Source organism: Salvelinus fontinalis, chromosome 25, assembly GCF_029448725.1.
Source record: "Salvelinus fontinalis isolate EN_2023a chromosome 25, ASM2944872v1, whole genome shotgun sequence".
Taxonomy (NCBI): domain Eukaryota; kingdom Metazoa; phylum Chordata; class Actinopteri; order Salmoniformes; family Salmonidae; genus Salvelinus; species Salvelinus fontinalis.
The window spans coordinates 4,787,251-4,803,645 of NC_074689.1; the positions used below are offsets into that span (position 1 = coordinate 4,787,251).

At 42.2% G+C, this 16,395-nt stretch overlaps 2 protein-coding genes across 2 annotated transcripts; one reads left to right on the forward strand and one right to left on the reverse strand.

The window, feature by feature from the left end:
* Window positions 1-376: 376 nt before the first annotated feature.
* On the reverse strand, window positions 377-5,771 carry LOC129822783 (OTU domain-containing protein 1-like). The gene has a single exon (XM_055881198.1). It carries the CDS (start codon window positions 2,188-2,190, stop codon window positions 820-822), a length of 1,371 nt encoding a protein of 456 aa, XP_055737173.1. The 5' UTR covers window positions 2,191-5,771; the 3' UTR covers window positions 377-819.
* A 1,691-nt stretch (window positions 5,772-7,462) lies between these two features.
* Window positions 7,463-13,113, forward strand: LOC129822784 (homeobox protein AKR-like). Its single transcript, XM_055881199.1, has 3 exons — window positions 7,463-7,849; window positions 9,552-9,784; window positions 11,293-13,113. The coding sequence occupies exons 1-3, from the start codon at window positions 7,834-7,836 to the stop codon at window positions 11,986-11,988; spliced, it is 945 nt and encodes a 314-aa protein (XP_055737174.1). The 5' UTR covers window positions 7,463-7,833; the 3' UTR covers window positions 11,989-13,113.
* Window positions 13,114-16,395: the final 3,282 nt, after the last annotated feature.

The window sequence follows — 16,395 nt, forward strand, 5'->3', positions numbered from 1 at the left end:
GCATTGCATTGCAGAGGCAGTTGCAGTGTGTTCTGTGTGGGGGATACGTTGGATTTATCGAACGTATGCATCAAACTGTATGCGTAGACGGCTTGACAGAAACGGTAGCAGAAGGTGAATGTTGAACTTTTGTTGCACACCTATCGAGATGATGTTGAGTAACATTTTGCGGAATGACACTGTCGATGTGATCAAGGCGTTATTGTCCCCAGCACAAAGTGCACCTGTGTAATGATCATGCTGTTTAATCAGCTTCTTGATATGCCATATCTGTCAGGTGGATAGATTATTTTGGCAAAGGAGAAATGCTCACTAACAGGGATTTAAACACATTTTTGCACAAAACTGGAGAGAAATAAGCTTTTTGTCCGTATGGAACATTTCTGGGATCTTTTATTTCAGCTCATGAAACATGGGACCAACACTTTACATGTAGCTTTTATAATTTTGTTAAGTATAGATTTAGTATCAACAAGTTGACACTTTTTTTTTTTAGGTTGATACAGAGTAATTCCAACCCATTCACTTCAAACAAAACACATCAATGTATGGGAAATAATACAAGCTCCTTCAAGCATCACTTGGAACTAACATTTTGTCATTTAGTCTATTTACAACAGAACATTTTTAAATATAACATGTGCACTGCACTTCAATTCGGATACAATACAAAACTTAGAAAATGTCATTAAGGCAATGTTGAAGTCACAAACACACAGAGTCAAAGTGCAATCGGTTTAAAGAGAAAGAGAGAGAGAGTGGGAGAAAGAGAGACACGCTGATTAACACTTGAATGCAGCAGTTGAATAACTATTGGTTTCAAATGTGACCGTTTTGCTCAATGTACATTTTAGACAGTGATGCTGCCATCGACTTGGCCAGCTCTTCGTCCCGTTTCCTTTGCATCTGAGAGTGATGAAACCACTCGTCATACTCTGGGTTGGCCACACACCGGTCCAGCAAGACATCATAGTGTCCGTTGCTGAGCCAACTCAACCAGACAGCGGGTTTGGACGAATCATCTTCCCCCAGGTAGTGCACCATGGTTGAAACCGTGGGGCTCTCCAAGCTACCTCCTGTGGTTAGGTAAATGTTCACATTCAACATCTGACTCATCGCCAGAAGCTCCGGATAACCCGCCCAGGCGCCGTCCTGAGCTGCATTGATCAAGAACTCCCCGACATCCCCCTCAATGATGGGGTTAAACTCATCCAAGTGGTCGGCTATGTGGTGCATCGTCTGCTCTCTCAGCTCGCTGTGCATAGACTGCTCTCCATAGGCGGCTTTACACACCGCCCTGTACAGACAGTTGCCGTCAGGGATGATGTGGAATCTGTACTTGTGTGCCCTCTCCTGAAGGTACCTGTTCTGTTTCTCCACCTCCGCTATGTAGCACGTCACCTTGTCGTTGATGTCGCCCCTTTTTGCATCTCTCCGCGGCGACGGCTCCTGTAGGACACAGAGCTCAAAGAGCTGCGCCTCGCCTGATGGAGAGTCCAGGTCCAAGTATTCACTGTCATTTTTACTTTCACAGGAATCCACTATGTTCTGGCCTAAATGGGTCGACTGCGCCTCTAAGTTCTGGTGGCGTTTCGGGTTCACAATGTCACTTGTTACGGGTTTCCCCGTTCCATTTGCCATGTTCATTCGCTCCTCACACTTTCTGTAACTTGGTCCATCGTTCTTGTCAACATTTATCAGGTTATTTTCACGTTCCACGTTTTGATTATCATTGAGTAGACCCCCTCTACCTCTCAAGTGATCAATGAAGTCCACAATCAAGTCTGTGTCCAAATGATCATCTCGGTCACGCGCCTGAATCACAACATCTTGTGAATATGAGTCCGACGGAGCCGGTTTTGTCTGGGTCTCCTTTATGATGTGCACTGGTACGTATCTCTCAACTCCGTCAGGCCGGTGAATGATTATCTCTGCGGTAGAAGTGTAGTAGACTGGCTTCATGGAAGCAGCCTCGTAACATGAAAAAGCAGCGGGCATGTTTGCGGTGGATTGAGTCTCTCCTACCGGATTCCCGTTAGTCACTGTTGGAGTAAGCCCACTCGGTTTATTATTTGCAGAGCTCGTTGTTGTCCTGGACAAATGGTCAGTAATGGTACCACTTGTGATAGTTATCGAAACTTTGCGAGAGGATCCGGGATAGTGTGTCAACGCACTACTGTACAACTGCATTTTGGAAGACTCGCCTTTATACAAAACGCTAGAGCCCCAAGTGTTACGGAAAGACGACAACAAAGGCCCAAAATACACTCCGTCATCAATAACAGCTAAGTTGTACGATACGTTTCCATGGATCCGGTGTCTTGTACCCGTTGTCACTCATAGGACCGATTTTAGCCATATTGCGTCAGCGTAGTCTCCCTAATTTTAGACCTGCAAAGTGTAACCGGACACTCGCCGCTTCGTCTCCCCTCATAGCCAACTGTTGAAGTAGTTGTACGTAGAGCAGTAATGACCACAGCGAGGGAATTAAAAGGTTTTGATGTGTCACAGTACACGCTCGGAAGTTCTCTCGTTCCAGTCGGCCGAGTCAGGGCGGCGTCGCCACTCTGGAATGCGCAAAGCGTGCCAAAAGCTACATCACTGTTAAGCGCACGGATATGCGCAAAAATGACTCACAACCCTCATTACTTCTTGAGAGTAAAGCGAGGTCCGGTCCTTGAAAGGATTGTAATGCCATTTTTTAAAATCCCGATTGTATTCTATTCAATACAACCTAATGCATTTTCTATCCATTAGCTTTTAAGTGGTTATTTGCCAATGTAGACTACTGTGCTTAAAAACTTTAGTCATTATTTATTTTTGTTCGTTTACAGTACGGAAAACACAGTATGTGAAAATATATGTTAGACAATCTGTTATTACACTATTATTGTGGGCGGCAGGTAGCTTAGTGGTTAGTGCGTTGGGCTAGTAACTGGAAGGTTGCTAGATCGAATCCCTGAGCTGACAAGGTAAAAATCTGTCGTTCTGCCTCTGAACAAGGCAGTTAAGCCACTATTCCTAGGCCGTCATTGTAAATAAGAATTTCTTCTTAACTGACTTGCCTAGTTAAATAAAAATTATTTAAATAATGTTGTGCACAATCAATATGTAAAGATCTCTATTAGGCCTACCTCACCTGTATTGTATTACCTGAATTAAACCACGTTACACATGGTCTGAAATAGACATTACTCATCTCACAGAGATCCTACTGGTAGATCTCCATTTCAACCAGCTAACATGTGTCATTGCATGTCAACTAAAGGGAAAGCTTGTGAACGAGCTATTTGATATGTATAAATAGGTTAATCAAACTGTTACCCCCCCAAACTTTCCTGTTAGGCAAATGGCATGTATAGTTTTGAGGCTAACTGCTTTTATGCTCTTTCCTGCGCCATTGTTGTCGTTGTCAAGTGAACATTGTTTGGGCATAACAACGAGTTACAAGGAGTCGACATGATAGCGCGAACATACTGGCAGTTTTGAGGCCTTGTAGGCAATTTTTTTAAATTACTATGTACAATTCTTTTAAACATCTGAAGCAGAGCTATACAATATGAATGTATTTTCTGTCTATGGCGCAGAAAAGCTCATTAGCATGCATCAAATTGCATCCAATTTAGTATCTGGTATGCTGTTCATTTAGAAAAACACTTCATATTATTAATTCACTGAGATTTAATAATATTCAGAGTTACGTTTTTCGAAATTAAAATTATTCCAAATTAAATTGTCACTTTTAATATGATCAGATACTGTATATAATGACGATATGGTCTTGTCTCCGCATTAACAATGTGAGTAGTTTTCCCAAAGGAGGGAAGGCAATAAACAGACCGATATTCCCGCGTGGACAGATTTTGACGGGAGTGGACCCTCTCCCTTCGCCTCGTAATTTCTGATAGTTTTCTTACGAAACGTGCAATGTATAGTTATCGCCAGCAGAGAGCAGCCCTGTACTTTACCTGTGCTTTTCACGATGACGTCATCGTGTACACAGTATTCTGGTAAGGTACCGGTTTTAATACCATAGGGGGTGGCGGCACGAGCCCTTTAAAAATGGTGCAGTCCTCACATGGCCAGTGGACACAACGTAGTACTATCTGACCCCTAGTTACAGAAAGAAAAGCAACAAAGTAACAGATTGTGTTGAATAGGAATAGGGGTGTTCCCTTTCCACTGTGTTGCTTTCTATGGCCCCTCCCCGAGAGCCTAATAGGCCCACAGAGTATATTGTTTCCTGGATCATCAATTATTATCAAATGTAGGCTGGCTATATGCTATAATGTATCCACGCTTGAGGTAGAATTAGGGAATATTTGTCTGAGATGTTCATCAATGAGATTTCAACCTTTATTCACCCATTCAAAGAGAGCCAGAAGTTTGTTGAATTCTCAATGTGTTATCACTGACTTCAACCATCTAAAAGCACAAATTCCAATGGAAAACCATGTCTGATTTTTGGTTTAGTTGTCATCTAAATGTGTTATCGCTGCACTTTCAATCATTTAAAGTACAACAAGTTAAAATGGGAATATAATGTCAGATATTTAGTATTTTTATAACAACTTAAAGCGACAACATGTAACTTTTTGGGCAACCCAACCAAATGTACATAGAAATATGAGTTATAGATCTGTCATTTTAATTGAAAGCAAGTTTAAGAAGCATGTTCTATGTGCAATATTTCTATGCTTCCCATTCATTTAATGTTGTTTAAGCTTCTTTTACTTTTGGTTTTGTACACAGCTTTTTATTTTTTTATTTTATTTTACTGTTATTTTACCAGGTAAGTTGACTGAGAACACGTTCTCATTTGCAGCAACGACCTGGGGAATAGTTACAGGGGAGAGGAGGGGGATGAATGAGCCAATTGTAAACTGGGGATTATTAGGTGACCATGATGATTTGAAGGCCAGATTGGGAATTTAGCCAGGACACCGGGGTTAACACCCCTACTCTTACGATAAGTGCCATGGGATCTTTAATGACCTCAGAGAGTCAGGACACCCGTTTAACGTCCCATCCGAAAGACGGCACCCTACACAGGGCAGTGTCCCCAATCACTGCCCTGGGGCATTGGGATATTTTTTTTTAGACCAGAGGAAAGAGTGCCTCCTACTGGCCCTCCAACACCACTTCCAGCAGCATCTGGTCTCCCATCCAGGGACTGACCAGGACCAACCCTGCTTAGCTTCAGAAGCAAGCCAGCAGTGGTATGCAGGGTGGTATGCTGCTGGCAGCTTCAAACAGCTGAAAATACAATATTTTTGGAAAACTGAAAAGATATTTCACAGCGATATAGGAGGTACAATGATTCTCTACATAATGTTTTTTTGCTAAATAAACTGAAATTAGGTCAACTATTAGAATTTTTGCAACCAGGCAATGGAGGAGCGATATCTGCATATATTTACGTGTGATCACTGTGTTTTATCTATTAGCACAACCAAATGACCGGGATTACAGTTGAGATTACATGAAAAGTACATAGTGAAAGTGATCAATGTTGTTCGAGATTCTGTGCGGATTATTACAGCATTTGTGAAGATTTCCACAGACCTGCGACCTTTGCATGCTATCTTGAATATGCACGCTTTCTATGATTACATAAGAAGACATTTGTAGTTACAGTAACCTCAAAATGTGGCCATGGATACATTGATACAGCTCCTTCACATATTTATATTTGGGTGCGTTGGCAACCAAACTTTAATTCAATATCCAGTTGGCCTACAAATCAATAATTGATAAGTTGGGTTCACGTCTGCATCTCAACCAAAAATCATAGTGAAAGAATAGGACTAAATCAAATCTAACTTTTAAATGCACTTTAAATAAAGTTCGATTTGATTTAGTCCAATTCTTTAACTATGATTTTTGGTTGAGATGGAGACGTGAACCCAACATGTTAATGATTAAGTTGTAGATTAAATTTGAAATCAACCAAAGCTTGAAACCTTAGGCCTATATGTACTGTCTAGTTTTAATTGAACCCTGGGTTGAATTGAAACAATAGCTGTTGATGACTTTGCAAATGCTATATAGGCCTAAATAGTATAATTAATAACATGCTGTATGACTTATAAAGAATGGCTACATTTCAATTGCTTCCTTAAACCAACCTTTTGGAATGACTTCAAAGGCAACAGTTAATTTTTTTAGTTATTTTGTGGAGATCTCAGTCTTCAGTGACAAATATCACAGCTTGGTTAAAACCCTGGATAGGAGACCAAAGAGATAGCTGTTGATAGATCAACTCTCCAGTAGGAGGTGATACCCAGCCTATAGTTTTTTTCTGATCGTGGATATTATGTTGAAAATCTGATGTTGTTTAAAAGGTACACATTCAACATATTTTTTGGTTTGTCTATGTTGAAAATTGGTTACCATGATGACATAATCCCGTGGTTGAACTTTCACCCTCAAAACAACAATTGAAGTTGATGCCTTTTTAAAAATCCAAACTAATTTCCACATAAATTCCATGTCACACAAAATATGTTGACAAATGACGTTGAAACAACGTTGATTCAACCAGTTTGGAACCCAGTTTGGAAATATAGCATAACATGTATCGATTTATTTAGGCAATCGCTCAAATGGTACTGATTAGATCAATCCTTACGGCTGACATTGGATATTAGCCTATCCCTGACAAATTGACAACCATCACATTTGTTGCGCAATGCATTAGCTAATGAAATAAGGAATATGCTAATGAGGCTCGGCTATTTATGAAAACATGGGCACAGAAATTGATACAGGAATAGACTAGACAATTAGAGAAGCCGTGTATGAAATACTGATGAGAAGCAGCCCAGCCATGCTGCGGATGTTGTTTTCAACATTGTGCACTAAAACTGCTGCAAGATCTGCAATGCCCGTAGCTTCCATACCTACGCATTTCAATTATAGCCCTTCATTTGTAACACAAAAGTAGAATATATTCTAGCGGTTGTTCGGCGAGATTGTGTTCATGTCAATGCAGAAGTAGATTTATGCAACCACTCTCAAATGCTATTTGAATTGATCAATGCAAGCATAAAATCGCTGACAGTCCTTACGGCTGACATTGGATATTAGCCTATCCCCGTTGACAAATTGACAACCATCACATTTGTTGCATAATGCATTAGCTAATGAAATAATGAATATGCTAATAGGGCTCTGCTATTTATATAAACATGAGCATAGAAATGATACAGGAATAGACTAGCCAATTAGAGAATCCGCGTCCGAAATACTGATGAGAAGCAGCCCAGCCATGCTGCGGTTGTTTGTTTTCAACATTGTGCACGACAACTGCTGCAAGATCTGCAATGTCCTTAGCTTCCATACCTACAGCTACGCATTTCAATTATAGCCCTTCATTTGTAACATAAAAGTAGAATATATTCTAGCGGTTGTTTGGTCAAATTGTGAATATGCCATTGCAAAAACCATGCTGATGTCAGAGATTTTTTGCTCTTCCCTCTAAAGTGGGAGGATCTTTGTGCGTTGAGTCACGCAGCTGTCAAAGATAGCTGTCACCCAGTTTCATGATCAAACACACATTGAATGAGAAAGGCTTCGCCAAGTCGAGCAGCGGACTTCAGGTAGCCTACCCCTGGCATAAGTAGCCCATTGCGTCTCAAACAAATTAAGAAACCGAGGAACGGTTCTATGACCGAAAATAAATCAATGAACGAAGCCGTTTAACCATTTGGAGTATAGGTGTGGAATATCCTGAGAAAAAGGATCCGCCAATAAACGAATACAATTCGAGAAGAAGAAAAAAAATACTGCGCTCCTCTCGTGACCAACGTGAAAAGGGGATTTCTAACGGATATGAAGACAAAAAAGGGTAGGTCGCCTTTTTCATCGGCCTGCTGATTTCGATAACACGCGTGTATCAGAAAATATATTGAGGGAGATCGCGCATAATGCATTTTTCAATGCAAACAACGCCGCCTATTGTTTGCTCCAGTCAAAACAGGGTCCCCCCGTGTGCAGGCGGGCTGTCAAAATTGTTTTTCGTATATGCCTTTTGATTTAAACCGTTTCAAATGCAAGGAATTGTTATCTTTCAAGGTTGACTAGTTAAAGGCATCGAGTAAATATCATAACCATTTTGTTATACAATAGTGTTAGATACTTAACTTACTCTGAAAACTTAGTTCATAATGAACAATTTTCCAATTACTAGCTAATTCCTGTCGGGTACATCTAGATGGATTGGCTAAATTAGAGGGCATCTCTAAACCCTTACGTCACCACACATTTAGTTAATTAAAATGTATCACATTTGTTGCCCCAACGATGTAGAGTAAGTTCCCTCTGCTAGTTTAGCTGCAACATGGTTACATTATCTCGGTAACGTTGTATTTATGTGCCACATTGTTGAATGAAATTAGATTGTGAGAAATTTGCAGCCGACTTCTAGAGCCCTGATTTTCTACTGGCACAGCGTTCAAATCCTGACCTCCTTTGTGAAGTTGCTGTTGGCTTTCATTCTGCGACGCTGCTCTCGCATTCGTCGACCTCGTGTTAGACTACACGAACTTCTACACATTGTTTAAACTTTGAAATTCCTTCGAGTAGAGCTTACAAAACGCTCAATTCCACCGAATGAGTAATATACTTAATTTAAGTCAGAAATGAGTAACTCTTTCAAAAACGTTCAAATTGGAGTGAAATAATGGTTCGACGAACAAGATTCTTTTGTTTAGTCTTGAGACGTTGATTTGCAACAAGTCCCCCTCCCCCTTCCTCATACAATCCTACATAATTACCTCATTCCAACTTCAATGTTTAAAAAAAATAAAATCATCAATTTCCCACCTCTATGCCAAGGACAGATCTAGTGATATCCAGTACAGTATTATGTTGACATGGAATGATGGCCTACAGATGATGCCATATTTTAGTTTTTACAATTTAAAACTTAAATAAGACAGTCTAAATTATAAAGTTGCAACAAAAGTTAGATTTTTGAATGTGTTACTTCCAGATAATAGATCTATTGTCCTGACATTCAGGTTTTTGTAAAGGCTTGTGGTGAATAAACCATTTTGTATTAACTGTTTGATTAGGCTATTTAAAAAAAGAAAAAGAAAGAAAGAAACAAATGGACTACAGATGTTCTTACAGCCCTGGGAATTCTCCCCCTGGAATAACTATTTCAGCTGTCTAGGGTCCTGCTGTAGCTTCCTGCACTGTGTCAGTGTCAACATGAAGAGGTGTTTGCTCAGTCCTGTAGGCCTGCAGTATTTGTCGAGGCAGGTTTTATAACTGACACAGCATTGGAGCAGCCTGCCTTTGTGATGTCCCTCCTCTTCACCCTCTCCCTCCGCCCTCTTCCTCCCTGTCTGTTCCATGAATCACATGGCTGAACTTGACAGCTTGCTTCTGACACATCAGCTGCATCCGCTAGACAGCTAGCGTTTGGCACTGGGCTGTTGGAAGGTGGGTGGTAGACAGACAGACAGACAGACAGACAAGGGCGTGTTTGGGGGGAATTCTGACTGACATTTTTTCACACATCCATTCTTCTCTTTTCCACACAGGCATGATGACGTTGTCGGCCAGTGAGACGGACGAGGAGGACAGCATGGACGCCCCCCTGGACCTGTCATCCAGTACGGGAGGTAGCAGTGGGAAGAGGAAGAGGCGCGGGAACCTACCCAAGGAGTCAGTGCAGATCCTCAGGGACTGGCTATATGAGCATCGCTACAATGCCTACCCCTCTGAACAGGAGAAAGCCCTGCTCTCCAAGCAGACGCAGCTCTCCACACTACAGGTATGCTAACAAGTTTTTTTTTAATTTAACTAGGCAAGTCAGTTATGAACATTGTTAATTACAATGACGGCCTACCGGGGAACAGTGGGTTAACTGCCTTGTTCAGGGGCAGAATGACAGATTTTTACCTTGTCAGCTCGGAGATTCAATCCAGCAACCTTTCAGTTACTAGGCCAACGCTCTAAATACTAGGCTACCTGCTGGCTACTCTGAACTCTCTAATGATCCTCATCGATTACATAATGGGCCCTGTTCAAATACTTCAGCAATGCATCCTTCCTTCTTACCTTCCTTGAATTGATCAGAGTTGAATTGCTTGCTTTCACTTTTTTATCACTTATAGATCTCAAGGAAATGAGGTAGGAAGGATCGAATCAAACAGAGAAGCCAGAGTGACAGGCCTCAGTGTTCAGAGGTTTACCACCAGATGACTAGAAGGTCTGTGGCAGGCAAAAAAAATGATTGGCCGGAAACGGAATGTACAAGGACCTTGTGTTGTAAAGTCCTATCGCGGTTTTATGACACATACGTAAACAAAGAGAGCATGATTGACACGTGGACAATGAATAGCTAGCAGCGGGTCCTTTCAAGGAAGCTTGATATTGCAACGTTCTGTTAGACGAGACACATCTGAAGTGAAACAACATGGGTGTGTGTGTCCCAAATGGCTCCCTATGTAGTGCACTACGTTTGACAAGGGCACACATGGTTTTTCCCTTAGGGTTCTGGTCAAAAGTAATGCACTTTGTAGGTGATAATAGGGTGCCATTTGGGGGACACACGGTGACTAGGAGGAACCGAGAACTCTGACTCGGCTCACTCACTCTGCTGTGTGGTTGGCGTGGGCTTGGCTGTAACGATCACACAGGAATTTCCCTCCCTCCAGCCCTCTTCCAGCCCAGCTGTCTGGGAACAATACAGAGTCCTTTACATACTAAGAGCTCTAGGCTTTGAGCCATCCATGGCTGATAATTGGCTGGGACAGAGAGGGGGTGGGGGGAGGAGAGGGCAATAGAATTGGGGAGGGCAACAAGACCTTACAGCATACTTGTTACATGCCACGATGGCTTTTCAAAGGCCTAGTTTGAGTTTCTTGATGAGCACAGAAGTAGAACCTTATATTTTCTTACTTGTTTGTCATATTAAGCATTATAAGACATTAACTTAAGTTAAAAAAAATAACATTAGTTGATGTGCAATTAGGTTGTCATAACAAGAGCTTTTAAACATTGTCTATAGGTATGCCAGAATATATACGATCAAGAGCAAGTTGTGCAAATCACATATGCTCGTAGATGTTTCAGATAAGATGCATGTTTTGCATACAACAGAAAAACAGGCATCTCACAATGTCATGCAAATATGTAAACGGTATGTAACCTGTTTTTGTGTCATGTGAGATATTAAAGTATAATTTTGTGCTCTCCTTTTTTCCCCCTTGACTACTTTTTTAAAACTTGAAACTATACTCTATACTTAAATAAATGTTGTAATTTGCTCTCCTTCAGGTTTGCAACTGGTTCATCAACGCACGTCGGCGGCTCCTCCCGGAGATGCTGCGGAAAGACGGTAAAGACCCCAACCAGTTCACCTTCTCCCGGAAAGGCAGCAAGGGAGGCGACGGGGGCTTCTCTGATTCCAGCTCTCAGTCACCAAAGCACGCCACAGCCGCCACGGGCCCCGAGGACAGCTACGACCAGCGGGCGCTGCACCCCTCCAGCTTCGAGGCAGGTCTCCCCAGCCCCAGCATCCTGCTGAAGGCCGTATCGTCCCCCAAGATGTCCCCCTCCTCCTCCCCGGGGCCCGACACCACCGTGGCTCCCCGGCCCTCTGTCATCTGTCACACCACTGTTACCACCATGGCCATGCAGAAACAGGGCTCTAGCCCCCCCTCCTACCTTTCCTGCTTCCTCTCCAGCATTAACACAGATGCTAGTAGGGGCACAGAGCTGCTGCATTCCACCACAGAGGCTCTGGGTCTCTTCAGATGTCGGGAGGAAGGGTTGGGCCTGGGCGCCCCGGCAGTGACCACCACCCACACCACCATGGAGTGTAACCTAAGCCCCCAGAGTGGGCTCTTCAACACCCCTCCCCCCACCCCCCCAGACCTCACACAGGACTTCAGTGGCTTCCAGCTCCTAGTGGATGTGGCCCTCAAGCGGGCGGCAGAGATGGAGCTGCAGGCTAAACAACTGGTGTCTTAAAGAGAGCGATAAAGGGGAGGGAAAGAGAGATGACAACCTGGTTGTTGTTGTTGTCTCTAAATGAACTCCTCACATGAGTTCAGTGACTGCGCCACAAATAACAAACACAACTCAACAAGCCTGATAACTTATATTTTTGGTATACATTGGTGTACAAAACTATATCAAGGTGCCTTGGCTGTTAGTTCTTTTTTAATTTTGTCATATGCGTGTATGTATGTATCTATGTGTATCTTTTTTGCACACAGGACCAAAAAGTTTTACGGACAAAAAAAGTGCTGCCTGTCTTAAAACATTTCCTATGTATTTTACTAGAGCAAGGCATGAGGGCATACAAGCGTTCTGCAGGTGAGGGAGGGTGGTTCTCCTCTCCTCCATTATGGCGTATGTAGTTTCACAAACCTATCCCCCATGGGATATGTAGTTTCCAGATGTGTTTCACGTTTTACATTTCAGAGATCAGTTTGCGATGGTTTCCACTCGGCCTTTCGCACAATAGGGCCGAGTTAGGGTCCCCATCTCTCATCTCAGTGTCTTAAAACATACTTTGTTTGCTCTTGGTATCTATGATGAACTTTATCACTACTGTAGAAAGGGTTCTGTGTTTTCATAATAAGAGTATAGTTTTCTTTTTTTTTTTTATACCTTTGATATTTTATAAGAAAGTAAACCTCTCGTCTTGGTTTTGATTAAGTGTTTTCCTATACGAAGGGATCGTTCAGATGAACAATGTAGCACGTTCTTAGTCTGAGCCTTCTTCCCCTCCTCATATAGTGTGTGCAGCCAAAATGGCACCCTATTCCCTATATAGTGCACAAAAGTAGTGTACTATATAGGGAATAGGGTGCCAATTTGGGACACAAACCTGTGTAGCAATTGGCCAGTTAACTGGAAGAACAACACTAAATAAGATGTGTTTTGCATTTGTGAAGTCACCAGCAGCGGAAAAAATATAACATTTTCTAAATCACCAAAAAAGCATTTTATGTACAAAAAAGGACCATGTTTGTGTATAGCGATTGTGACATGACACCCAACGATGTGATTTTCCTTTCATACTGTGCAATGTTTGTGGCAAATAGGGGTCACATATGGGATTTAAATAAATAGTTGTTTTCTACTACGCTTGCCGTTTCACTGTTGTAGTCAATGTGATCGAGTGTTCCATCTAAGAATCAAGAATCTTTTCAGGCGATTGCCCACTAGAATCACGTAACAGCAGTAGCCCAGAATGTAGTATGAGTTCCATCAATCGTACATTAGCGCTACATGGGGGAAAAAAGGCAGAGGGAGGACGGAAATAGCACTTTGATGTGTGTGCCTGTGTTTTTACATGCTGTCTGTCTCGGTCTCATGAGTCATTCTATCATGAGACATTCCTACGTGTGTGTGTGTGTGATAGGTTCACCAGAGCTCCAAGTCATTAGCATAATCCTGTATAAATTAGTGCAGGATAACAGCAGATGTCAACAGGTTTCCTGCCATGCAGGGTTTTACAGTTGAAGTCGGAAGTGTACATACACTTAGTTTGGAGTCATTAAAACTTGTTTTTCAACCACTCCACAGATTTCTTGTTAACAAACTATAGTTTTGGCAAGTCGGTTAGGACATCTACTTTGTGCATGACACAAGTAATTTTTCCAACAATTGTTTACAGACAGATTTTTTTCACTGTATCACAATTCCAGTGGGTCAGAAGTTTACATAGACTAAGTTGACTGTGCCTTTAAACAGCTTGGAAAATTCCAGAAAATGATGTCATGGCTTTAGAAGCTTCTGATAAATTATGTCAATTAGTCTAAGTCAATTGGAGGTGAACCTGTGAATGTATTTCAAGGCCTACCTTCAAACTCCGTGCCTCTTTGCTTGACATCAAGGGAAAATCCAAATAAATCAGCCAAGACCTCAAAAAGTGTAGACCTCAAGTCTGGTTCATCCTTGGGAGCAATTTCCAAACGCCTGAAGGTACCATATTAATCTGTACAAACAATAGTACGCAAGTATAAACACCATGGGACCACGCAGCGGTCATACCGCTCAGGAAGGAGATGCGTTCTGTCTCCTAGAGATGAACGTACTTTGGTAAAAAAAGTACAAATCAATCCCAGAACAACAGCAAAGGACCTTGTGGAGATGCTGGAGGAAAACGGGTACAAAGTATATATCCACAGTAAAACGAGTCCTATATCGACATAACCTGAAAGGCCGCTCAGCAAGGAAGAAGCCACTGCTCCAAAACCCCCATAAAAAAAAAACAGACTACGGTTTGCAACTGCACATGGGGACAAAGATTGTACTATTTAAAGAAATGTCCTCTGGTCTGATGAAGCAAAAATTGAACTGTTTGGCCATAATGACCATTGTTATGTTTGGAGGCAAAAGGGGGAGTCTTGCTAGCCAAAGAATACCATCCCAATCGTGAAGCACAGGGGTGGCAGCATCATGTTGTGGGGGTGCTTTGCTGCAGGAGGGACTGGTGCACTTCACAAAATAGATGGCCTCATGAGGCAGGAAAATGATGTGTATATATTGAAGCAACATCTCAAGACATCAGTCAGGAAGTTAAAGCTTAGTCGGAAATGGGTCTTCCAAATGGACAATGACCCCAAGCATACTTCCATAGTTGTAGCAAAATGGCTTAAGGACAACAAAGTCAAGGTATTGGAGTGGCCATCACAAAGCACTGACCTCAATCCTATAGAAAATGTGTGGGCAGAACTGAAAAAGCGTGTGCGAGCAAGGAGGCCTACAAACCTGACTCAGTTACACCAGCTCTGTCAGGAGGAATGGGCCAAAATTCACCCAACTTATTGTGGGAAGCTTGTGGAAGGCTACCCGAAACGCTTGACCCAAGTTAAACAATTTAAAGGCAATGCTACCAAATACTAATTGAGTGTATGTAAACTTCTGACCCACTGGGAATGTGATGAAAGAAATAAAAGCTGAAATAAATCATTCTCTCTACTATTATTCTGCCATTACACATTCTTAAAATGAAGTGGTGATCCTAACTGACCTAAAACAGCGAATTTGTACTAGGATTAAATGTCAGGAAATGTGAATAACTGAGGTTTAAATGTATTTGGCTAAGGTGAATGTGAACTTCCGACTTCAACTGTATGTGTGGATGCGTCTCAATACATTCCCGGAAAATTCATACAAAAGTTTTAGTTATACTTGAAACCCAGTCATAACCATGTCATATGGACATAACGCTGTCACGACACATATATTTTCACCTGTTGTGACATATATTGCGTTATCTTATTGGCTGGTTATGACACCTACATAAGTGTCAAGTCAACCCCACATTTATTCAAGTTTCCTTTCCTTTGAAAGTTTGTATTCTTAAATCCTTTGTTGTAATGAATTCTTTACAGTCATGTTTTTTTCTTCTTATTTTAAATAACTTGTAGAAAAGACATTTTATGCCTCCCGAGTGGCGCAGCGTTCTAAGGCACTGCGTTGCAGTGCTAGAGGCATCACTACAGATCCGGGTTTCATCCCGGGCTGTGTCGCAGCCGGCCGCGACCGGGAGACCCATGAGACGGTGCACAATTGGCCCAGCGTCGTCCAGGTTACGGGAGGGTTTGGCCGGCTGGATGTCCTTGTCCCATCGCACTCTAGCGACTCCTTGTGGTGGCCGGGCTCATGCACGCTGACTTCTGTCGGCAGCAGTACGGTGTTTCCTCCGACTTGGTGCGGCTGGCTTACAGGTTTAAGCGAGCATCGTGTCAAGAAGCACTGCGGCTTGGCGGGATCGTGTTTTGGAGGACGCATGGCTCTCGACCTTTGGCTCTCCCGAGTCCGTACGGGTGTTGCAGCGATGGGACAAGACCGTAACTACCAATTGGATATCACGAAATTGCCGGGAAAATTACCCTTTATGACCCTGTCATTAAGCATTATGACCATCAGACTCGTATAAGCCGTCCTGGGCAATTATTTTCCATGGAAGGCCACATTAGAATATATTTTTGCCATCGCGGGCCAGAATCATATTACAGGATTATACATCATGTGTATGACTGTGTTGACAGATATATCTACTGTAAATCATGTCCAGATATGCTACTTATTTAACTTTTTGAACATGCACAGAAATAAACCAAATCCATGTTCTCCTTTTGGTTGGTATTTTCATTATTAAACATGCAATGAACTACACAGAGGGAAAAGTACACTGTGCCTTCAGCACCACGGACAGAACTCTTGTTAACGGGTTTACACAAAAACACAAGGAAGAGAGCGAGCTCAACATTACATTTAAACTAGTCAATCAGTGTGAGGAGTGATGTCTCTGATGGGCATTGTCTAGAGCAGTGAAGTCAGGTGTAGTTTCTGACGTCGCTATGCGCAGGATTGCTAAGAAGTGAGAGTCAGTAAGAGGTGATCTGTGCCTTGACT

Coding starts and splice junctions, on each gene's coding strand:
- LOC129822784 (XM_055881199.1), top strand. Junction 9,785..11,292: donor CGCAGCTCTCCACACTACAG/GTATGCTAACAA, acceptor GCTCTCCTTCAG/GTTTGCAACTGGTTCATCAA.
- LOC129822783 (XM_055881198.1), bottom strand. CDS start 2,190: ATGCAGTTGTACAGTAGTGCGTTGACACACTATCCCGGATCCTCTCGC.